Source organism: Haliotis rufescens, unplaced genomic scaffold (genome assembly GCF_023055435.1).
Source record: "Haliotis rufescens isolate VD_foot unplaced genomic scaffold, xgHalRufe1.0.p SCAF_5, whole genome shotgun sequence".
Taxonomy (NCBI): domain Eukaryota; kingdom Metazoa; phylum Mollusca; class Gastropoda; order Lepetellida; family Haliotidae; genus Haliotis; species Haliotis rufescens.
In genome coordinates, this window is record NW_025964223.1 from 34,266,750 (window position 1) to 34,290,906 (window position 24,157).

The 24,157-nt window shown below is 37.9% G+C and overlaps 3 protein-coding genes across 9 annotated transcripts in view; 2 read left to right on the top strand and 1 right to left on the bottom strand.

The window, feature by feature from the left end:
• Nucleotides 1-1,495: 1,495 nt before the first annotated feature.
• Nucleotides 1,496-24,157, top strand: part of LOC124124713 (ankyrin repeat, PH and SEC7 domain containing protein secG-like) — a 268,855-nt gene continuing 246,193 nt past the window's right edge. For 2 of the 5 annotated variants that reach the window (XM_048383890.1, XM_048383891.1), the window contains exon 1: nt 1,517-1,834. Coding sequence is in view for 3 of the 5 variants with exons in the window: in XM_048383891.1 (XP_048239848.1) it covers nt 1,827-1,834 (8 nt within the window). In the remaining 2 variants the exon portion in view is untranslated. Of the gene's footprint in view, nt 1,835-24,157 lie in introns of all 5 variants that reach the window. The other 3 variants (XM_048383887.1, XM_048383892.1, XM_048383889.1) reach the window with 3 other exon arrangements.
• Nucleotides 4,386-7,800, top strand: LOC124124717. 3 transcript variants are annotated; one of them, XM_046487950.2, is made up of 4 exons: nt 4,386-4,843; nt 5,966-6,098; nt 6,405-6,552; nt 6,805-7,800. In XM_046487950.2, the coding sequence occupies exons 1-4, from the start codon at nt 4,685-4,687 to the stop codon at nt 6,974-6,976; spliced, it is 612 nt and encodes a 203-aa protein (XP_046343906.1). In that variant the 5' UTR covers nt 4,386-4,684; the 3' UTR covers nt 6,977-7,800. The 3 variants fall into 3 exon arrangements, with proteins under 3 accessions (XP_046343906.1, XP_046343907.1, XP_046343908.1); XM_046487951.2 differs by having other exon boundaries at nt 4,387-4,840; XM_046487952.2 differs by having other exon boundaries at nt 4,391-4,831.
• Nucleotides 7,829-9,426, bottom strand: LOC125373065 (putative nuclease HARBI1). The gene is made up of 2 exons (XM_048383894.1): nt 8,568-9,426; nt 7,829-8,069 (listed from the first exon to the last, which is right to left on the bottom strand). Exons 1-2 carry the CDS (start codon nt 9,296-9,298, stop codon nt 7,955-7,957), a joined length of 846 nt encoding a protein of 281 aa, XP_048239851.1. The 5' UTR covers nt 9,299-9,426; the 3' UTR covers nt 7,829-7,954.

The following is a 24,157-nucleotide window of genomic DNA, read 5'->3' on the forward strand; positions in this document are numbered from 1 at the left end:
CATTCTAGATCTAATAAATTTTACAAAATACAAATTATATAAATCGTAGACAATTGTGACAATTCTGATTTTTTCTTAAACTAAGTAACCTTGCGACTAGTGTATGTAGGAGGAATGCCCAATCCCTCATGGGTGACAAGCTAGCTACTGCCAAAACCTACGAGATGCGCGAAAACCGTGACATAAAAAACAGCTAAAAACAAAGTACAGTAAAATCAATCTACACCCAACAACTCTGATAAATGAAAACTGCGAGAGATACAAACGAGCATGTAATATCATACGACTCAATATTGTGAATCAAGTTCATATCTACTTCACTCACTTCTATTTGTTCTAACCGTCGTCGCTTCTGAAAAGCCCCCCTCTCGGTGAACGTGGCACTTTTGGTGATATTCTTGCTCGTGCTGTCGATAGCCAGGGGAATGTCCGGTGCGGCATGCTTAAAAAGCTTGGGTTTAGCTTTCGTTTAGCCATACTGTGCCATGAACTCGGGATCCTTTTCATAATTCTTCTTCGAGAAATGTATGAGCACAACGTGCTGTGTTTGCTTATGTCTTTGAGTTTGACATCAGCACGTCGACAATACGCCAGCCACAGCTTTCTTCTTGGCAGATCGCGGGGAAATCCATGGAAATGAAGGCCTGAAGTATTCGTAGCACTGGAAGTGCACCCGAATGCGAGACAATATGGCATATTGTCACTACAACTTCATTCAAAATATAGCGCTTTGCGTCACTTTTCAGTCGCTAGCCGAGCGTAAACACGAACGATCAACACATACCGGACTGTCTGGTATGACGTCACAGCCACAGGAGGCTGACTGCTAAATAAAAAAACTATGCATACGAGTGGGCGGAGCCAAAGTGTTCTAGGTTTTTGAGCATAATTATAATAATTACGAATTATTTTCAAAAATCGACTATGCAGATTTGGTATAAATTCATGTTTGAGAGGTATTCTGTAAGAAAAATGCTCTGTTCGTAGCCTTTTTAATAATCCTTTAGGATTGACTGTGTATTTTTTTCGGTTCATTAAGTTATGAATCGAAAAACCGATGTGCAAACTGTATGAATCCACGTAATCAGAATGCAGGAATTTCCATGAACATAACGAAAATTTAATTATTCTCTTTTGCATTCTTCAGTCGCAAATCGTTATCTATGTGTTATAACCATCCGCCGGTCCAAAACACTGTTTGAATCCCCAGTTAACAGACATGTGCATGCATACACGATGGGCATTATCCCTTGGCCAAGTAAGTGGTATACTACTCGAACAAAGTTCTTTCATATTACTAAGGATAAATGCAATTAATATAGTAACATGAAAGAATCGGGTGGTCCCTCTTGGGTCCATTATCTCCAAATGTGTTTGCCATTTCTATTAATATTTTGGGACTTTCTCCGAATTATCTGGGGACTTTTTCGCATGGGGCGACTTTCTCCTAGAGGAAAGTAGATCTACCTCAGAGAAATTACTGTCATCACAAATCACCATTTAATATTTCTTCATAATGTTTGAGAGCTCTTTTAATTGGTCCTTGTGCCAATTTAGTTTGACATTCCACGATTTCTTTAATAGGTTTATCAAGTAAACCTTTGAGGTACCTGAACGCCAATAACCATTTTTCTTGTGCTTGCTGGTGAGGCATAACATCTGGTTACTATTGTACGTCCTCTTATATCTTGGCGTCAACATGATCCAAACGTTGCGGTGTCATCTTACAAGTTTTCAAGAGTTACGCCCCGTGGCAGTTGACCGAGCTGCTGCCTGACTTTCTGGCTTGCTTCTATATACTTGGTAAATCTACGCAGACAAGCACAATGTCTAGGTAGGTAGGCAATTCTTTACTAGTGTGTCATGCATACTAACTCCGTTAGTCGCTTGAAGAACTGTGTCAATTTTGCCCTCTAGGTTAGTTCTTCGTTGCATTCATCTCTGACAGTGACAGAATGCTCCGCTACGCCATTTTGTGCAAAACTCTTAGTGCCGCTGGACCATATACATATATCTATGGGTGCCGTTGTACGTGATCGTAACCCCCATACCTTAACATAGACTTGCGACAGTCGTAGTTATTGTGCCACGGGACCTTATGTGGTCCCGAAAAAAACGTCCCTTTTTGTGAATTAAAGGGGCACTGATCAACAGCAATTCACCGGGACTGGTTATTGCGTTTGTTAAAGGGGCTCTGATCTAAAGCGATTCCCCCGGAACTGGTTGTTGCCTTTGTTATTGTTTTTTACCCTGGAGTACCCGGATGATATAGCAGAAATCTAGACTAGTTCGTGACCTGGGGACGTATTTATCAAACAACTTAGTTTTGGCTTTAAAAAAACCTTAAAGGGGCACTGATCTAACGCAATTCCCCGGACTGGTTGTTGCCTTTGTTATTGTTTTTTCCCCCGTGAGTACCCGGATGATACGCAACGCAACTGAGCGTGACCAGAGACTGGGCTACCGTCTGCAAGGACAGTGAAATAAACTTGGAGGCAATATTTGTTTTACGCATTTTTGCATAAACACTGATTGGTTAACTGTGATCTATAAAGATTTTGACAAAGGGCGCATGTTAATTAATTTCTTCAGCCTAAACAAACAGACAAAAAGAACGGCGGAGCTCATCGGATGTCGTCATTTGGAAATACCCCAGATGGTTATAGTTTGATACTAAAACAAGTATCCATGCAGTGAAAGCATTTTCGGATTCCGGATTGCGTCGATAATACCATTACTACTCCCTTGTTGTCATCCACGTTTTCTCGTATAACCTTACACTTGTGTATTTGTCGTCATTCACTTGATGCTCAGTTAATGAATTTATTACAGGTACAATTAGTGGTAGCACCACTTAGATTACCTGACAAAGGTTCCCATTTGGCATTTATTGTGTCTGGGGTAATTATTCAATCTAAATCCAGGTTTGAACTGAGGTGAAATGTGTGTTATGTAATATGCACGTGGCAGCCCAGCAAGAGATGAATGATCAGTTGATTTACTTTTTTTTGTAAATCAACGGATCGTTCCTAGTCATCAAAGGATTAACAGAAAATACGTTGATTGATTAATCACTGTTATCTTGCACAGTGGATATGTCAAAAGTGAGTGTTTACATGTCTAGGTTTACTAAAACAAAGGGAATACACTCATATCATGGCGTGAAGTGCCGATGTAAAAACAACATACTTTGTTCAAAGGGTTAACTGATAATACGTTGATTGATTGATCATTGTTATCTATCACTCAATGGATTTTTTAGGAACCGTGGACGTTATGAAAATAGTTGTCACGTGGGCTTTCTCAGCCGACCCTTGAGACTTGACACCTATGTGAAACACCTGAAACAATCCAAGTGATCAGTTGAGAAACGAACACGGGTTATAATATCCCGAAACGATATATACCTTTTAAAATATTTGATTGTTACAGAGACACGTAACATCGAATAAGTTTCTTTGTAGCTGCAGACGAGTTGGATATTGTTCCTTTGTGTGGATATTCACGGATACATTCCTCGAACAAGGAAGTTGCCTAAAATTTATACACATAAATTTGGTAGGTTGTAATTATGGTATTTGCATTTTGTTTTCCTTCATTTGAACCGATTATTCGTTCTTGTTTCTCTACGTCTTGGTTGGGAAATTCTCCAATGCGCGATAGACGTTGTTTCACAGGTCTTTTCCTTTGTAAGCGTGTATATATAACCGTCAATTTTTAAAATGTGATTCTCTCAGGCAATTTATAAAATGTGTAAATATTTTAGTCATTTTGACTAAAAAATCTGTCCAGATTGATTAAGAATATCAAAAGAGCTTACAAACATCAAAACAGATTATGTAGGATTAGAAGCCAAACAACATAGAAATGTACTTTTCAACGTAACATTTACAGTCTCTTGGTGATGACATTAAACATCAAAATGTTTGGAATTCGTTATCATGATAATAGAAATCGAAATGTTTTTCAGTCAATTTGTAAAATAACTGAATATTTAGACGTTTAATAAATATGTTACACATTTTGACAGAAAATAATATACACCCTATAAAAAAAGCGATGCTCAGGTGAAATATTTACTTTGTGTTGCAAGTCAAAATAGTATAAACGAAAATCGAAAATCGAAAAATTACCAAGCAAGTGACTTATCAAAACTTTGTCACCATTACCGATGCTACCCACAAAGATACCTACATTTCCTTATTATCTCGAAAACTGTATTTCATTTTGTTGATCAATGTGACCATACGCCCTTATTACTACCGGTATCCATAAAAGTGACTAATGCGCTTACGAATGGCGCAGCAGAGGTCGCGAACTAGTCTAGATTTCTGCTATACATCCGGGTACTCACTGGGAAAAAACAATAACAAAGGCAACAACCAGTCCCGGGGAATTGCGTTAGATCAGTGCCCCTTTAAGTTTCGGAAAAATTACTTAGCCAAGTCAAAAACTTAAGTTGGTATTCACGAAGCGTCTAAGTAAAAAACTTAGCTAAGTCTGCCGTGAGAAACTAAGTCGATTTCACCGAATGCAAACACGTGATCACTAAGGACTATCCCAGCTATTTTTAGCCTACCAGTGGAACTCTTTTCACTAAGAGAGAGAAAAACGTCATCGGGGAATTCCCGGACAGCGCAGACGATAATAAACACCGCTGCGAGCTCCAAGATAGGCCCACGCCATGACCGAAGACGCGAAAAAGAGACGGCCAAACTTTACCAAAGAAGAATCGTTACTACTAGCAGAGCTGGTGGCATCAAACAAGGTGGTGCTTGAAGGAAAGTTTGGCCCCGGCATCACCTCCTTGAAGCGACAGGAGGCGTGGCAGGTACCTGAGGTAGTGAGTGTTTTTTTACTGTTTTTTTGAGAGGTTTAGCTGCTTACATCATTAATTTTACATACATATGTAGCAGACAAGGCCGTAATGCGTATCAAGGAATGCATGTGGTCGAATAATAACCAAGACGTTTTCCAACCTTCCATCATCACACTTTGTAAGTCCAGTACCACGGGAATGATATATTTTGGTCATATTTACACAATGAGACCCAAACAATTATTTTCGTCTTTTTCAAGTTGCACTGTGGTTTGTTTCTTCATCGGGGTAGGCCTATTGTCTGTACCCCTAACAACTTTTACCCAAAATTTTAGGTGATTTTGAACCCAAACCAGTAGCCTAGATCTATGTCATTTTGTACTCCTTTTGGGGCATTTGCATTAGCTTCTAAAGTATACATTAGTCCTAGGCCTCATGTTAGTATCCTAAAGTTACATTACTATCACTTTCATGTCAAAAGCATACAATTAAGTTAGTTTAACTAATTTAACAATAACTTATTACAGGGTCAAGATGTCATTTCCATATCAAGACCAATCAATGTGTTCCTATGCATTAATTAGTAATAAATATATTGTGATGGATCTCATACAACCTCGATCTAGTGCTGCATAGTCATATTATGAACTTGATGAAATGTTATATTATGTAATGCACATATACTCTTGTTTACAATATTAATGTAAAACATATATGACAATATACTGAAATATGAATAATATTATTTTCTTAGTAACACAGTCCCATATAATTTTGGGTCTAAACAGCTTTGCTAAAACTGGGCTTTGGATACAAAATATGATACATATCGCAATACTCAGTTCATGATACACTATGTATCACGATACATAATTCACTTCAATTTTTATATTTCAATGGACATAAAAACTATTAAAAGGCTTAAAACATCATGAATAATTGGTCTCATGTTTAAAAATAAAGATATCTCTTTTCAATCAGTACTTTATTTCAGAAATCAATTTGAGTGTAATACCACAAGGACAGAAATTAAGTCTTAAAACTGGGTACAATGTACAGTGTGCATATAGCATGATTTAATACTGACAAAAATTATTAATGTAATTTGATGTGTTTTTCATTTGAGTTGTTATGTTTATATTGCAGATGATTACAGACACCCTTAATGCAAGCTTAATGCACAGGAGGACCAAGGAGGAGGTTGAAAAGAAATGGAAAAACCTGAAGAGCCAGTCAAAGAAAGCCTTTTCTAATTTCAGGCAGCAAACCATTGCCACTGGTAAACATACTTATGGATACATTAGTTTAGTTATTAAATAGTTTTGATAAAAAAGGTGACCTAAAATGATATAGTTAATGTGAAAGTGGAAAAAGGATATTGTCATCCCTTCACAGTTATTATTAAGACCTACATTGTAACTTGTTGCTGTATATTAAGAGTATAATTATACCAACACAAACCTATCTCAATGTTTGAAGGTCAAAAGAGTACTTGTCTCTATATTGTGTTGGTTTTGTGATAATATGTTTCTAAATACTATAACACCATTCACACTATAACCTATACTGCTTCTTGCACTTACAGGAGGCGGTCCACCTCCCATCCCTGTAAGTCCTGTCACAGATGCAGTTGTAGAGGCCATAGGGAGGGACAACATGTCTTTGACAGGAATATCCAACTCCTGTGATTCGACGGCCCTACAACTGCTTGATGTCATGACATCAAGAGAGAGGTACAAATGACATAAATGTTGATGTTGATATTGTACTAACATTATTGCATCACTTAGTATTTCATGTTTGTCAGCTTTGTTACATACTCCCCAAAATATATTTATGAAATCAAAATTTAAAGTATACTTCTTTAAAGTTCTTTCCCAATGTGTCTGCAACAGGCAGTCAATTTGCAATTATTGACAAGTCTCTGTATAAAAGCAAAACACAAGGCTCCGAATACACAAATAATGTATATATATTTCTTTCAGCGGTGAAGTTGAGGACATGGCCAATGTGTTCAACGTGCCAGAGAGGACTTGCCAGTGCCAGAATCAGACTTCTATGGAAGCATTAAACAAAGAAAAACTTGTATTAGAAATTGAATGTTTAAAATTAAGAAAAGAGTATCTAACAAAGAAAATTTACAAAGTAGAAGAATAGACTGTAAAGCTCATGTCACGCAAGTGGGGACCGACCATTTGATATTTGCTTGGGGGTAGGGGCTAGTATTATATTTTGTATCAAGATTAGATAGTTTTTCAGCTACAGACACAGATATCGCTTTATTTAAAAATATGAGCTAAATGTTTTTAGAAAAACACCTTGCAACAATGTATTTTTCCCACCCGCCCCCGAATATCAAATGGGCTGTCCCTTAGGAAAATTTAAATTAATACTAAGTGCATACTTAGAGTAATAGTAATAGTAGCAGGAAATAACTTACATGGAAAGTAGGTGATTGCAAACTGTTCCCGATATCTCAACCCTGTTGCTGCAGGTGCAATGGCTGATAGACCTTGCATCTGTGCCCTTAGCTGTCCGGATTGGCTGTTTCCATGTACAACTGGCATAGGCACATTCCTGTCTTTGCTGAGGTTATGCAGCACTGCACAGGCAGTTATTACCTAGAAAAATGTTTAAAAAGCCTATTCAATACCCTTTCATGAACTGATGTGGCCTTAATCTAATGACAAATATTTCTAGAATGTGTTGAATTTGACAAAGAGTGAAATGTATGGTCTGTATTTCAAATATGTTATACTATGTACTGTTTGATCTCAGATATATTTGCCTAATTTTTTCCCTTAAGCTAGATATAAAATAAGTCAAAAGAAAATGAATATTGAACATCAATACAGATACAGATTATGAAATTGTGTTGACTTTTTTTACAATAACACATGACAGTGAGTGAGTGAGTGAGTGAGTTTAATGTCATATTGATGAAATGTTACTGTCTTCATTGAATAAAAAATTAATGTTCACCGTATTGTGTTTGTTTATTTATCAACCTACAGTATATCTAGTCCTGACAATAATAATGTGAAAAAGAAATAATTCCATTAAAGTGTAAGTCTATGAAGACTCTCCATTTTTTACTGAAATTGAATAAAAAGAAATGAAAACATTTTCTAATTTCTATACCTTGCACGCCTTCTGTGGGGAAAGTCTGATTTCCTCATGTAAAACATGAAACCGACGTTTCAGCTGCCCAATTCCCCTCTCCACACAACTCCTTGTTTTCTTATGTGATCTGACAATTGCAATGAATAATCATTATTAGCAGATAATCATATAAAATTTAAATTGGGAGTATAAGAAAAAGAAGAACACATTTTGCTATGTTCTCAGCGATAGAAACTAACATTTTCAATCCATTGGTCATTATAATGACAACATATTGCAAACCCCTTAATATTGCTGTTTCTTGTTATGTGTGTGGTTATATTTCATAGAATCAATGCTTCATACTAGTATGTTTTCATACATAAAAGAGAAGTGAGATAAAATGATTAATATTTCTTACTGATGAATACATAATCATACATATTTTTTTACCTGATTTGCGACTTACATAATTTTACGACACTTAAGTAGGAATTAAACGGAATGATGCCTGAATCATACTTTACAGCAAATATGTGTAACTCTTCCATTCCGTTTTTAGGTTTGAGATAATATTCTACCTAACCAGGGGAAGTCACTCTATTGCTGAGTGCTCGTAGTGAACTGAACGAAGTAATATTTATACCTGTTGTAGTTTGTCTGTGGTCCTTGGAGAGGACGCAAAAATGGTGTTAGGATCCATCTCCGACAAGGGTAGCCACTGTCTCCAAGCAGATGACAACTTACTGGTAGCCGGTTCCCCTCAAACATCTGACATAACCCACTTGTTGTCAAAATGCGGGAGTCGTGTGTTGAGCCAGGCCAACGTGCAACGATGTCGATTATATGATCGTCGCTGTCAAACACTATTTGTGTATTTACACTATGGTAATTATGCCTGTTGACAAATTCTTTCTCATTGACTGATGGGGCCTGAATCTGAATGTGGGTGCCATCAATTACCCCAACAATACCCGGGAAATTGGCAGTCTGATAGAAGCGCTGTTGATGGCGTCTTATTTCTTGGGGTTGTACAGGAAAGGTAACAAATCTACGAAGGATACGGTGACTTGTGAGGGAGTCAAGCGTTTGGAAAATCACCCGAGATATAGTGGGTTGGCTCAGACCATGGTCATCACCGTTACACATTTGAAACTTGCCAGTGGCAAGATAACGCAAAGTAACAAGCACCTTCGTAACGCAGGACACGGCACAGCTCCGCTGTGTTATAGGACTCAACTCCTGCTCAAGGATATCACAGATATAAACAATACTGTTCCTATCAAATCTGTACCGCTGTATCAGTTCATTGTCATCTAATGAATGTAGTATATCTCTTCTCTCATTAAATATTCTTGAATTGCGTCTGGCAGCCATTTTACATGACTTAAGTCAAACATACATGATTTAAGCCTAGCAAGGTGAGTCTTAATAGTTAAGTCAGAAAATGACAAAACTTAAGTCTAAGTCTTTTGATAAATATGACTTAAGTTTTTCCACTAAACTTAAGTAAAAAAACAAGAAAACTAAGTTTTTTTTAACTGACTTAAGTTTTATTTATGACTTAAGTTGTTTGATAAATACGGCCCCTGTGCTGTGCCATTGGTATTGATAGTATAAGGGGGTATGGTCAGGTTGATCAACAAAATGAAATACAGTTTTGAAAATAAAAAGGAAATGTAGGTACATGTATCTGTGTTGGTAGCATCAGTAATGGTGACAAGTTTTTGATAAGTCAGTTGCATGGTAACTGTGCGATTTTCATTTACACTATTTTGACTTGCAACACAAAGTAAATATTTCACCTGAGCATGGCTCATTTTATCGTGTTTATATTTTTACAGTCAAAATGTGCAAAATTTTCTCTAAAGAAATGTATTAAGTGCCTAAATATTCAGTTATTTTACAAATTGACTGAAAAATATGTCCATCTGTATTTATTATGATAACGAATTCCAAACATTTTAATGTTAAATATCATCACCAAGTGACTGAAAATGTTAGGATTAAAAGTACATTTCTATATTGTTTGGCAGTTAATCCTAGCATAATTAATCTATTGTGATGTTATAAAATGACTGAAATCATTTTATAAATTGCCTGAGTGAATCACATTTTACATGTTGACTGAAACATATACACGCTTACAAAGGAAAAGACTTGTGAAAACAATGACCATCACGCATCGTAGAACTTCCCAATCAAGATGTAGAGGAACAAGAATGATTCTTTTCAATACTACAGCAAATAAATAAAAACAAAATGCAAATATCATAATTACAACCTACAAAGTTATATGTATAATTTTAGGCAGCTTCCTTGTTCGAGGAATGTTTCTGTGAATATCCACATAAAGGAACATTATCCCACACGTCTGCAGCTGTACAAAGAAATTTATTTGATGTGATCTGTCTCTGTAACAATCAAATATTTTAAAATATATATATCGTTTTGGGATATTATGACATGTGTTCAATTCTCAACTGAGAAACTAAGTTTGTTTCAGGTGTTTCACATAGGTGGTCAAGCCTCTATGGTCCACGCAATCCAAAATCTGAAAATGCTTTCACTGCAGAGACTATAACCGTCAGGGATATTTCCAAACAACCAGGGGCGGTCGGGTAGCCTAGTGGTTAAAGCGTTAGCTCGTCACGCCGAAGACCCGGGTTCGATTCCCGACATGGGTACAATGTGTGAAGCCCATTTCTGGTGTCCCCCGCCGTGATATTGCTGGAATATTGCTAAAAGCGGCGTAAAACCATACTCACTCACTCACTCACTCCAAACAACCACATCCAATGATCTTCCGTTCTTTTTGTCTGTTTGTTTAGGCTGAAGAAATTAATTAAATCTTCATAGATCATGGGTAACCAGTGTTCGAAAATGTGTAAAACAGGTATTGCCACCAAGTTTATTTAGCTGTCCAGTTGCGTTAGCGAGCAAATATACTCAGGGCAGCTAGTGAGCCCTAGCGAGCCAGAGATTAGTGTCCCTTTAGTTTAAGATGTCAAACACCTTGTTTTGACTTTGATAATATCAGGAACAGAACTTTTTCATATTCATAAAGAAACAGGCCAGCAAGGAGCACAATTGGATGCCCATGAGGATGCCTACTTCTTGCCTAAATGTCTTACCCTCAAATTTTACATTAATGTTACCAATGAGGAAGTCCAGCATTTCAGTTATTTTCACATACCGTATTCGACATAATAAGCGCCCAGGGCGCTCTCAAAATTAGAAATAGGGGGCTCTTATTAGAATATATATTTTTGAGTTCAAAGAGCGTAAATTTCGTGGTTTATGCTGAAATGTTTATAAACGACAGATATATTTTTCCAGAATTTAATTGCCCATAATTAAGGGTGCATATAACAAACGTATTATGCACGAATAAATAGCCTTGTGTACATTTATCAATCGGAAGGGGTGCTAATTGGGATTGTTCACTAGCCAGTATATTAACAAATATCGCCGTGGGCGCTTATTAGAGCGGGGCGCTTATTACGTCGAATACGGTATTGTTTTCTCCATAAAATTGAGATGGCATTTGCTTTCATTGTTGACAGTTGTCTTGAACCTCTGAAGATAGATATGTAACTGCATATCTATGGTCACTTCGTTTTGTAAGAAAAAACCTCATGGATCAAGGAATGAAGTGCTTCCGTATGATAGTGGTGTACAAGTTGAAAAATCAAAAGTTTTGAATGAATTAAACTTGGTTCTTTTCTGAGATTGTAAAAAGTCAAGCAAATCCTTTGAGTTTTTGAGAATCCACATATAGTATGAATTTCACTTGTCTTAAATACTTTCTGTTAATATAAAGAAAGTCCTTGCGTGATTGTGTTAAACATTATGGTTAATCTTTGAGATAGGGATTTGGTGCCCTATTGGAAAAATGATGGGTTAAATCAGTCCCACTATGAAATGAGGGTGGCCAGACGAGAATGGATAGCGGATAATAGACCAAGGGGAGAAAACTCTAGATTATACAAATCCTATAAAAATGCAAAAAGGGAATTAAGACGTTTACACCGAAAATCAAAACGTAAACAGCGCAAAGAAATAAGTACAGAACTAGAAAAGACATGTGAAGCCGATATTGATACATTCTATAAACATGTTTGTAAGTTGAGACGCAAGAGTCCAGTTATTGATAAATTAGTTTACAATGGACGTAGTGCTGTCTCTTCAGCTGATATATGTAAACTGTGGGGTGACTATTATTCAGACTTGGCAAAACCTCACCAGTCTGATGATTTTGACGAAAACTTTAAACTCGCCATTGTATCAAAACTTCATTATATCATGGAACAAAATCGTCATAATCATGATCCAGAAGATGATATCCTGTATACAGAAATCCCAGTCCCACAAATCAGATCACATATACACAACCTTAAAAGAAAAAAATCTCCAGGACCTGATGGTATCACAAATAAACACCTGATATTTGGAGGAGAGATGCTTGTAGTAACCCTGAAACACCTATTCAATAAAATACTTGCATCCCAGTATTATCCATGTGCCTTCAGAAAAGGTATGATAATACCTATTTATAAAGGCAAAAACGTCAAACATGATCCACGTAACTACAGGGGCATAACTCTAACATCGTGTCTATCTCAACTTCTAGAGAAAATCATTTAAAGTAGAATAGAAAAATATACACCCAGTAATCTCCAATCATTCCCGGGTGCTTTACAATTTGGTTTCAGAAAGGAACATGGAGCAATCATGTCTGTATTCACCGTTTTAGAATGTGTTAATTTTTACCTAGATAATAGAAAGAGAATCACAAGTGTTTGCTGCATTTTTAGATAATGAAAAAGCTTTCGATCGTATTTGTCATGACGGTCTATTTGTTAAATTACATGACCTTGGTGTGAAGGGTAAATTATTGAACTTACTTTTCTATAGCTATACAGACAGCTGTGCTTTTATATCCTACAACGGAGAAAGATCTGATGAGTTTCCCATTAAACAAGGTTTTGGGTAAGGTCGAGTTATGTCAGCATGGTTCTTTCTCGTTTTCATAAATGACCTTATATGTGAACTAAGGAAAGCAAACGATGGCCTCTCTATTTATGGCATCTATATACCCTGTGTGTTATTGGCCGATGCCCACGGGGCTTACAGTCTTCTCTTGATTCAGTTCGTTTATATGCCAACAAATGGAGACTTCACCTATAATGCCTCCAAGAGTAATTCACTTGTATTCTGCAAAACACGCCAGCGTCTTAATAAAGTAACCTACAAGTTTGGCGATGCAACAATTGACACCTACGACTCCGTCAAATATGGCGGAATAATCATAAACAGTAATTTATCCTGTAAAGAAAAAATCATGACATCTTGCTCAAAAGCATGAAAATGTGTTAATTCACTACGATCACTCGGCCTCAACGATTCTGACCTCCACCCAGTTGCATGTGTCAATACTGTATATGGAAAAGAATCATTTTAAATACAAGCTTTTATGGATGTGAATTGTTACCAGCCTTATACGGCAAAGAACTTGAAATGATTGAATGTACACAACATTACTTTGCTCGTCATATACAAGGATTTGGTAAAAGACATCAAACCGATTCGTCTTTTTCTAACTTGGGAATGTGGTCAAAGAATGGCTACATTGATAAATGTAGACTACAATTATTAGGAAGGCTCTGCAATAACGATTGTAACTCAATAACAAAAGATCTATTTTGTGCTCACATTGCTACCAATGCTATTGTCAATATTAGCCGTCTAGTAAGCATATGCAACATCCTTCTATATACTGCTAAAAAATACCATTTAGATAACTATATAAAGGAATATACTGATAGCGGTTCATTCCCAACTAAATCGGCTTGGCGAGCTCTTGTAATCAGACATCTATCAGTGAATGAACAGTACATCTGGAGAGAGAGACTAGCACAGAGACTAGATCTTTCACGATACCATAAAATTCACAAACGGTTACAAATGCATGTTTTTTAAAATGTAATGTATCTCTATCCACATTTAAGGCAACCCCTGCAACTTTGTATTAAAATCGGATCAAGAGCAAAATTGTCGAAAGAATGTAACCATTGTAATAGACATTGCTATGACTATGATTGCCATATTATTTTGCACTGTGAATTAATTTCTTCCCATGCCTGATTGATAAACTTGATGAAGATGTATGTACGTGAAAATAGATATGCTTGACCATGATGATATGCTTTCATTCTTTCTCGGTGCAGATGTCCATGACTTGACTAACGAACTTGATTACGATACTTGGCAAAGCATCATAATGTCTTTCTGCCACTTCATATGGAATTTAAAGAAACACCTTATGTATATCTACTAGATACCTTACTGCTCTCTAAATGTATATTGTAATTATTTATTCATAGCAGTGTATAACATGATTTCATTGTATATAGTCAAGTAATTTCATTGATGTATTGTAAATAATGTATTTGCCCATGTAAAATCTTCGGATTCAACTCTGGATTCAACTCTGGATTCATTCATTCATTCATTCATTCATTCATTCATTCATTCATTCATTGTGTTAAACATTATGGTTAATCTTTGAGATAGGGATTTGGTGATACATTTGCTGCAACCAGCAATATACCTCTCTTTGTACAGATATTTACGGAGCTTACAAATCCAGTACAAAAGAGGAATGTACATGTCTTCACAGTTTCGAGTCAAGCCAAAAGGTGATAGAGTACCTTTATTCCAATTCTGTTTTCTCTTTTTCAGTTTGTGCATCATACCATATGATAACATCAACAGGTTCCTCTTCTCTTTTGGCCCATTTTTGGGGCATATGCTTTGACAGCATCCATTATGATTTTAAAGGGAAACAACACTCCAACTCTGTCATCTAGCTGGCACCATTTTATTTATCCCGTGTAATCTCCAGATGCCAATTATTGTCAGCAACTTCCACAAACTAGGCTTCGGGAGGGCCTCGTTGACAGCGAGGGGGTTTCCCCTTGAATCCATGTATTTGATTTGATTATGCTTAATAAAACCTTTCACCATGCACATTCAAATGCATGTGTAAATGTGTATGTACAGCTATCATAGTTTCGTATGTACAGCAAACAGGAGTACATATTATTTTTGCACCAGTAAAGTTCAATTCATATACCCAAATAGCAACGACCCTTTTTTTCAGGCAAATTGCATATATTACAACAATTACGGCTCCCTTTTTGTCATGCATGTTTCATGGCATAAACCCAACACCTCTGTATTTGTCCTCTTTCACATGATGCTCAGTTAATGACTCAAGAAAATTCACCACTGCCTCTAAGAGTGTTATGGATATACAGCAATCAGTGGTTCCCATTTCTCATGTCTGGGGGAATTATTTCATCTAAGATTGAAATCGAGGTTTGATGTGGTGATATGTGTATTACATGTTAATTAGTATGCACATGGTAGTGTAGCAAGAGAGGAGTTGTCAGCTGAGTTGCAAAGAGCATAAATACTTGTTTCAGATACAATTCATCTGATCACTGCATCAAAATTCTTTGAAATTAAATTATTGGGTATTTTGTAATCGAATCACGGGTAGATTGCTAGAAAATATGCATACAGCTGATTGCTATTTCTGGCTTTGTTTACAATAATCTATGTTTCTGCATATTTAACAATGCCTAGCAGAACAGAAATACAATTAAAATGGTAAATCATCATGTCTTGTGATAATTTATCTAAAATTTCACATTTTTATTGACCAAGTTTGTAATCACCTGTTTGTTTACCTAAATTCTCTGAAGGGATACTATGTAGTTAATTGCTGTGCATAATATGATGTTGACTGATAGCTTCACCCTTTAAAGTCATGTATGAATTAATCACAACAACACATGTCAGTTTGGCTGCAGCTCTTTATTTTATATCCTTTGTTATGATATACAGATTCTTCGATGCACCGATAGATGTCGCTTGGCTTCGCACAGCGAGAATAGTGCCAAACACAAGTCAAACCAGTTGAGATCATAGTTCATAATAAGCTAATTTTGAATCCTAAAAGAAAAAGCTGATCCACATTTAGATACTTCAAAGTTGGAGTGTTGTTTCCCTTTATAGTTGAGATCCCAGTTGGTAGGAGGCTGCTCATGATATTTTGGTCCATATTTGAATAACTGACAAAGGTTGTTATTGTCAATAATAGAGAAATCCCCTGTGATTATATGACCTACTGGTTGGTAGCAGTATGAGGAGTCTTGGCAGCCACAAGTAGTGGGATTTACATCATGAGCTGCCAAGTCCACGTTCTGCAACACTTTCCTATAATTATATAACCTTGATTAAATGGCGTTCGTAAGGGAAATGACATTTTTCATGGTTCCTGAAATTTTAAATATTTTGGCACATTTTTGGAAACTGAATTTTGACTGAGAATGTTACTTAAATTTAAGGCATCAATTCCCTTGTTTGTAAATTTCACATTCAAGAATATGCGGTCTTTGTCTGATTTGGTTGAGTCTGTTTTTGGTTTGGCCAAACATTTCTAAGCAATATCAAGAACTATACTCTCTTGTTGATACTGCGGGCTCTTGCTACTTGTAGACCCACCCATCAGCAAAACGTGCTGGAGTTATTTAATTTGTTTCAATGACATAGAGTATAGTACACTTTTTTTACAATGCAGTGTGTGCAAAATCTTTTGGATAAAGTTCAGGCAATAAATCAAGTATAGTGCACACTTTTCCCAACAATTACAGCTGTGTAGATGGGTGTGCACATAATAAACACCTACCTGTGCTTGATGTTTTTCCCATACGCAAAGACATTACTGTGAGCATCTGACACCAGAAATACAATGTCAACAAATCCGTACTGAAGTATGCAATTTAATCCTGTTATTTCACTTATATTGGGGCTGGGACAAGTCCAAATTTACGACCCGGGTACCCACCACCCTATTACCCGACCCTACCCGGGTACCCACTGTAGGTCTCAGGAGATGTCTCAAAATGTCCGATTGGGAACATTTTCCATAGCCCTGGCAAAACGTATTTAGATACATGTATTAAACAATCTGGTCATTCATAAACTGAAGTTGAATTAAGTTATATATTTATTCAACCATATGAAAAATCAGTAGGAATGGGTGCATATTCAGAAAGAAATGCAAACATTAGTGACTTTACTGTAACCATAGAGTTCTAGATAATTGTTGTCATTAAACAATATATCACGTGACTAACCACGGGTCCGGGTAGTCCTGTGGGTACCTGGGTCCTACTCAGTACCCACCCGACCGGGGTACCCAAGTTACCCGTCCCAGCCCTAACTTATATCATATCTGGTTATTCGAGGTGTTAATTGTATATCTGGACTTATGGTTGTTATCCATTTGTCATGATTTTTATTAAATTTTTATTCAATATTGTTTACATTAATTTCGGCAAAATAGTGTGTGAACTGAACCAACTCAGCCATATTTAAAGCAACCACTATCATTATTGGTGCCATGAAACGAACCTCAGGTGACAGAGAACGGATCCCTATATCATAAATGCCTTACACTGACTCTTTAAAAGTTATATTTATTGTAGTTTGACTATTATATGTCAACATAATGTTTCTGCATTAAAAATGGCCGACCACAGGAAGTCTCAATGGTGAGTGGTCAAACTGTTCCATACGTAAAATATATCTGGCTATAGTAATCAGCTGTTCCAAAGTACTGCTTTGCTAATGGTTATTATATTTTGAAATAATAGTTTTTGGAATGATTGTTTGTGTGGCTATCATTTTCAGTTGTATAATGAAACCGAGTGAATAACAATGTTTACTTGGATCAGCGAGTTCTGTTGTCTGTCATTGGTGGCTGAGCGGTGGCATAACATATTTTTCACTTGTAAATGGCTAGTGCTGGAGTATCACAGTGGGATGAGTGTGAAGGAGGTGATATTTGAGTCAACTGGAAAGTTAGTAGTATAGGTAATAGGGGTTCTGCCGCAACTCCACTGGAATCAGATTTTTATACCTATACCACTACTACAGGGGGAATTTTTTATGCCAAAAGGCTGATGCGATTCAATGATCGTCATGAGATTAAGTTAATTTGGCTCTAGCTCATCACTACCTGGAGCCAATGAATGATACCATAGAGGGAATTTTTAGTACAAAAATGATGATGAGACTAAACTAAATTGTAATGAAAATATTCTCTATTATTATCCCCCGCCGCGCGAAAGCGCGAAGCGGGGGATATAGTATTCACGACCGTCCGTACGTCCGTCCGTACGTCCCACCTGTTTGTTGCCGCGATATCTGAAGAACTAAACACTGGATTGTCTTCATATTTGGAACTATGGTGTATATACAGACTCCGCAGACACCAGTCGGTTTTGGTGACCTTGATCCCATTTTCAAGGTCACAGCAGACAAATCTGCTTTTAGAGTTGGAAAACGGTGTTGCCGCGATATCTCAAGAACTAAACACTGGATTGTCTTCATATTTGGAACTATGGTGTATATACAGACTCCGCAGACACCAGTCGGTTTTGGTGACCTTGATCCCATTTTCAAGGTCACAGCAGACAAATCTGCTTTTAGAGTTGGAAAACGGTGTTGCCGCGATATCTCAAGAACTAAACACTGGATTGTCTTCATATTTGGAACTATGGTGTATATACAGACACCGCAGACACCAGTCGGTTTTGGTGACCTTGACCCCATTTTCAAGGTCACAGCAGGCAAATCTGCTTTTGGAGTTGGAAAACGGTGTTGCCGCGATATCTCAAGAACTAAACACTGGATTGTCTTCATATTTGGAACTATAGTGTATATACAGACTCCGCAGACACCAGTCGGTTTTGGTGACCTTGATCCCATTTTCAAGGTCACAGCAGGCAAATCTGCTTTTAGAGTTGGAAAACGGTGTTGCCACAATATCTCAAGAACTAAACCTCTCGATTGTCTTCATATTTGGAACTATGGTGTATATACAGACACCGCATACACCAGTCGGTTTTGGTGACCTTGACCCCATTTTCAAGGTCACAGCAGGCAAATCTGCTTTTGGAGTTAGAAAACGGTGTTGCCGCGATATCTCAAGAACTAATCGCTGGATTGTCTTCATATTTGGAACTATAGTGTATATACAGACACCGCATACACCTGTCAGATTTGGTGACCTTGACCCAATTTTCAAGGTCACAGCAGGCAAATCTGTTTTTGGAGTTGGAAAACGGTGTTGCCACAATATCTCAAGAACTAATCGCTGGATTGTCTTCATATTTTGTACTATGGTGTATATGGCGGGGGATATTTCGTCACTCTGTGACAAATACTTGTATTTATTCATTCGTATACACATGTACCATTATTTCTATCGAAGTGATATTCAACATTTTTACTAAGTTCTTCGATCATTTTACTAGGAGACCAGACTATATATTCTTCTTGGTAATTGGTAAGAAACAATTGATGACCGTATTTGGTTGGTTTGAGATCACTGATATAATATATACCTTGTGGTAATTCTCTCCATTTGATAATTTTGTCCTTGAGCATAAATTCCATTATTATATATTTATGTAAGCATTCTTCTAAATGTGATCTAATGATAGTAAGCAATCTATTTTAAATCTCCAACCAGTTCTTTGGTTTTGGCACGGAATAATTGACGGCTTGTTGTCTCCCCTGTTCTATGAACTTTTTTTTCTCGTCTTCGCTAATACCACTGGTCTTACGAGAATTGGATCGAATCTCCTGCTTCATTGCGTTGTATTTGGTGAGTTCTGACAGCACTAAACGAAACTCCTCCTCGGATATCTTACAATCAGCCATTGCTGTCGAAATATGATCCTCAATGCTGTTGAACTTTGCTTCGGCGAGTATCCGAATATTATCGTGTTTTAATGCTTTCTTTTGCAACTTACGAGAAATGAATTTTATCGCTATTCCTGCCAGTCCTGAGACTCCGGCGGCTATTTCCATGCCAAGTACGATAGGCGCGGCGATTATAGTTGATAATAAACCAACACCAGCTACACCGAGTCCCATGCCAGCCGTTACAAGCGCAGTGTCAACTCCGTCGAGAGCATTTACGGCTCTGCTATACTTTTTATACAATCCAAGTCTAAACTCCCTCTCCTTTTCTATTTGATGTTTTATGTCGCTTATTTAATGTAATCTAAATCCATCAACAGTATCCATCTTTTCAGATGCCTCATCGAGCGCCGGATATAAACTCATAGTGTATATTACGGTCATATAATAGTCTTTAATTGGTCTTGCTTAAATGTTTTGAGAGTATACATCAACCTTATCAAATGAATATTATACGGCATGAATATCTTAGTAAAAGAAATACTACCACTTTTAATAATTTGGACCCCCTCAAGGGTTGCAACGGGTGATGCTCCAATATGAATAATACTACAACGTTGACGCTCGTGTTTCTTTAGCCATTTAATCGATAGGCCTGGTAATATTTCGAAGGCATTTTCCGGTGCATCTCCGAGCAAGACTTCAATAATAAGCGTAGAAATATTAGGTATTGCACTCAAGTTCTGTTTAATATCATTGAATTCAGTAACCAAATTTAAACTAACATTTTTTACTGCCGGACGACTATATAACATATGACCTGGGTTTTCTGGCAGGGGGGGTGATCAACACACTTTTTTGTTTTGATGGGATATAAGCCGCGAGTACGATCCCACTATTTATTATCTTAGTTAAATTATGTGCCTTACCCGTCATCACATACGATGTTTGCTTCGACCATAGTCCATTTATTATCACCGTTGAGAATAAGATTGTACGAAGTGTTTTTAAGGAGTCTACTAACGTCGACATCGCTTAAATCTCCTAGATTACCTGTGAATGTAACTTCTTTCCGCTTGTATACATTATCTTGTAAGTGTAAAGCGTATAACTTACCATCGGTACCGGGTTTATCGAATCCTTCTGTGTCTCCGAAATCGGAAAGTGCAATTGTATTACATTGTCTGAGTGTTCCAGGGCCTGATGAATCAACCATTATTTATAATATGGAGTGTTACACTTAAGTATCCTATATGTACAGGTTGGTGTTTTACATCTAATACAGAAATTTTGAGGTCTGAAATAATACCATGCTTTAATTTTTTATATTGTAATGTTGAGAAAGATTCCGTTCTACCACTATTGTATTTTTCATCTTTCACTGGAATAGCTCTGAGTAGAGTTGAAGGACTTTCAAGTTGAATATTATCCGTTGTGCTTATCTTAACAAGATGGATGCACAACTCTTTATAGGGAACTAAATCGGGTAATTTATTTCCATGCACTGTTTTGTTGGGCGGTATTATTATTGCTACATTTTGGTCTCTGTGGTATTAGCTAAACCCTAAGTGGGCCCCATCCTTAAATGGGCCCCAGCCAAAGACATGAGGGGAGATAACTCTAACGAGTATGCTGCTGGCTGGAAGCACATGGCTTCAGCCACACTCCTGTACACAGCTACACTTCCAGTGAATAAACACACTTAACAAACGAAGACATCTTTGTCATACCACAACATGGTGTCAGAAGAAGGATTTTGTCATGGCAAGCTTTCAAATAACTCCTCCTGAGCAATTTGATTTCTCTAACACAGAGGGATGGACAAGATGGATCCGTCGATTCGAGCGGTATCGCATCACCTCCAAGCTTGCTACAAAAGACCAAGAAACCCAAGTAAATCAGCTCATATACCTGATGGGAGCAGAAGCTGATGACATTTTGCCGACTTTCACTCTCTCTGAAGAGGAACAGACGAGCTATACTATTGTCAAAGCTAAGTTTGATCAGTACTTTTCTGTTCGTCGAAATGTCATATTTGAGCGAGCTAAATTTAACCAGCGTGTACAGAGAGATGGTGAACCAGTTGATAGTTTCATCACAGATCTCTATTCTCTTGCAGAAAACTGTAATTATGGTGCACTTCATGATGAGATGATTCGAGACAGAATTGTCGTTGGAATCCGTGACCTCAAATTATCAGAAAAACTTCAGCACGACTCTGAATTAACATTACAGAAAGCTGTCACAAGTGCCAGACAATCTGAAATTATCCACAAGCAGCAACCTGTGATTCGAGGCAATGTGTCTTTGAATACAGCAAGTGGAAATTCAAGAGTTGAAGAACTTGTCACTCCTAAAGGCAAAGGCAAGAAACCTCGTGGCAAAACTAAGCCCAAGACTTCACCTCGTCCATATTTTAACAATGCAAAGCCTAAACCCACATGTTCATACTGTGGTAGAGATTCACACCCAAGAGCAGAATGTCCTGCAACCAGGTCAACCTGTCGGAAATGTCGTAAAGTTGGACACTGGGATGTAGTATGCAGGAGTCAACGGTGGGGTCTATCTGAGATTCGTCTCGAACAAGGGTCTAACAATGAGTGTACCAACGAGCAGGAATATGCTTTTCTTGGTTCCATTAGTGCTGATAGTGAAAGCTCTGATCCATCACGGCCTTGGCTTGTAAATCTTGAGGTTAACTCACGACTAGTTCGTGACTTTAAGATTGACACGGGTGCTGACGTCACCGTAATTCCCTATGACCTTTATGTGTCTAAGCCTTTTCCAAAACTTCAGCAAAGTGGCAAGAGACTGTATGGTCCAGCTAACTCTAGTTTGTATGTTGTTGGAAAATTCAGAGCAAAACTTAAAACTGTGTACGGTGATGTTGTGACTGAGCAGAACATATATGTCGCCAGAGGTCTTACTCGTTCTCTGCTGGGTAGACCCGCAATTCAAGCTCTCAACCTTGTCAGCCGCATTGATAGCGTTGTTGGGGACAAATGGAAAGACATGTTTCCCAAACTGTTCACTGGGCTAGGAAAGATGGAAGGTGAATATACTATCAAGCTCAAAGAGGATGCTAAGCCTTTCTCTATCTCAACACCCAGACGTGTGCCTCTACCTCTCATGAAGAAAGTGAAACAGGAGCTCCAATCAATGGAAAGCAGTGGTGTCATATCTAAAGTGGACTGTCCTACCGACTGGTGTGCTGGTATGGTGGTCGTCCCAAAATCTTCAGAGAAGGTCAGAATATGTGTTGATCTGACTAAATTGAACGAGTCTGTGAGGAGAGAATATCACCCTCTTCCTGCTGTGGATCACACACTAAGTCAGTTGAGTGGAGCTAAAGTGTTCACAAAACTAGACGCAAACTCTGGATTCCACCAGATTCCATTATCCACAGATTCCTCACTACTTACCTGTTTCATCACACCCTTTGGCCGGTATTGTTTTAACCGCCTACCTTTTGGCATCTCGTCAGCACCAGAACATTTTCAGAAAAGAATGCAACAGGTTCTGGAAGGTCTAGATGGAGTTGTGTGCCAGATGGACGATATCCTGATTCATGGTCATGATGAAAGCGAACATGATCAGCATGTAGCGGCAGCCTTGAGCAGATTGCGTGATGCAGGCATAACACTTAATCTGGAGAAGTGTCAGTTTTCAAAGAATAAAGTGAAGTTCCTTGGACACATAATTGACAGCACTGGCATTTATGCAGACCCAGACAAGATTCATGCTATTACCAGGATGAGCGAGCCACAGAAAGTCTCTGATATCAGGACATTTCTTGGTATGGTTAATCAGCTGGCAAAGTTTGTACCCAATCTTGCATCTAAAACACAACCTCTTCGCGAACTCCTTGTCAAGGACAGAGCTTGGGTCTGGGAGGAACCACAGCGTTCTGCGTTTCAGTCTATCAAGGACCAACTGACATCTGCTCCAGTACTCGGACATTATGATCCAAATGCGGAGACTTGTGTTTCAGCCGATGCTTCCTCATTTGGATTGGGGGCAGTGATCTGTCAGAAAGACTGCAGTGGAGTATATAAAGCAGTAGCCTACTGCTCTAGATCAATGACGGACACAGAAAGGCGCTACGCACAAGTGGAAAAAGAGGCGTTGGCAATTACCTGGGCTTGTGAACGTTTTCGTGACTACCTGCTAGGTAAACAGTTTCACATAAACACTGACCACAAACCACTTCTTTCTCTGTTGGGAAACAAGAGCTTGGACCAATTGCCACCTCGCATACAGCGATTCAAGATGCGCCTCATGGCCTATTCCTATACTATATCACATGTACCCGGGAAACAGCTTTGTTCAGCGGATGCACTCTCTAGAGCGCCGACGGATATTCCACTCTCAAGCCAAGAGTCTTGTCTTCTGAGGGACACAAATATCTATGTTGATTCTGTTCTTGCTACATTACCTGCAACAGATCAACGA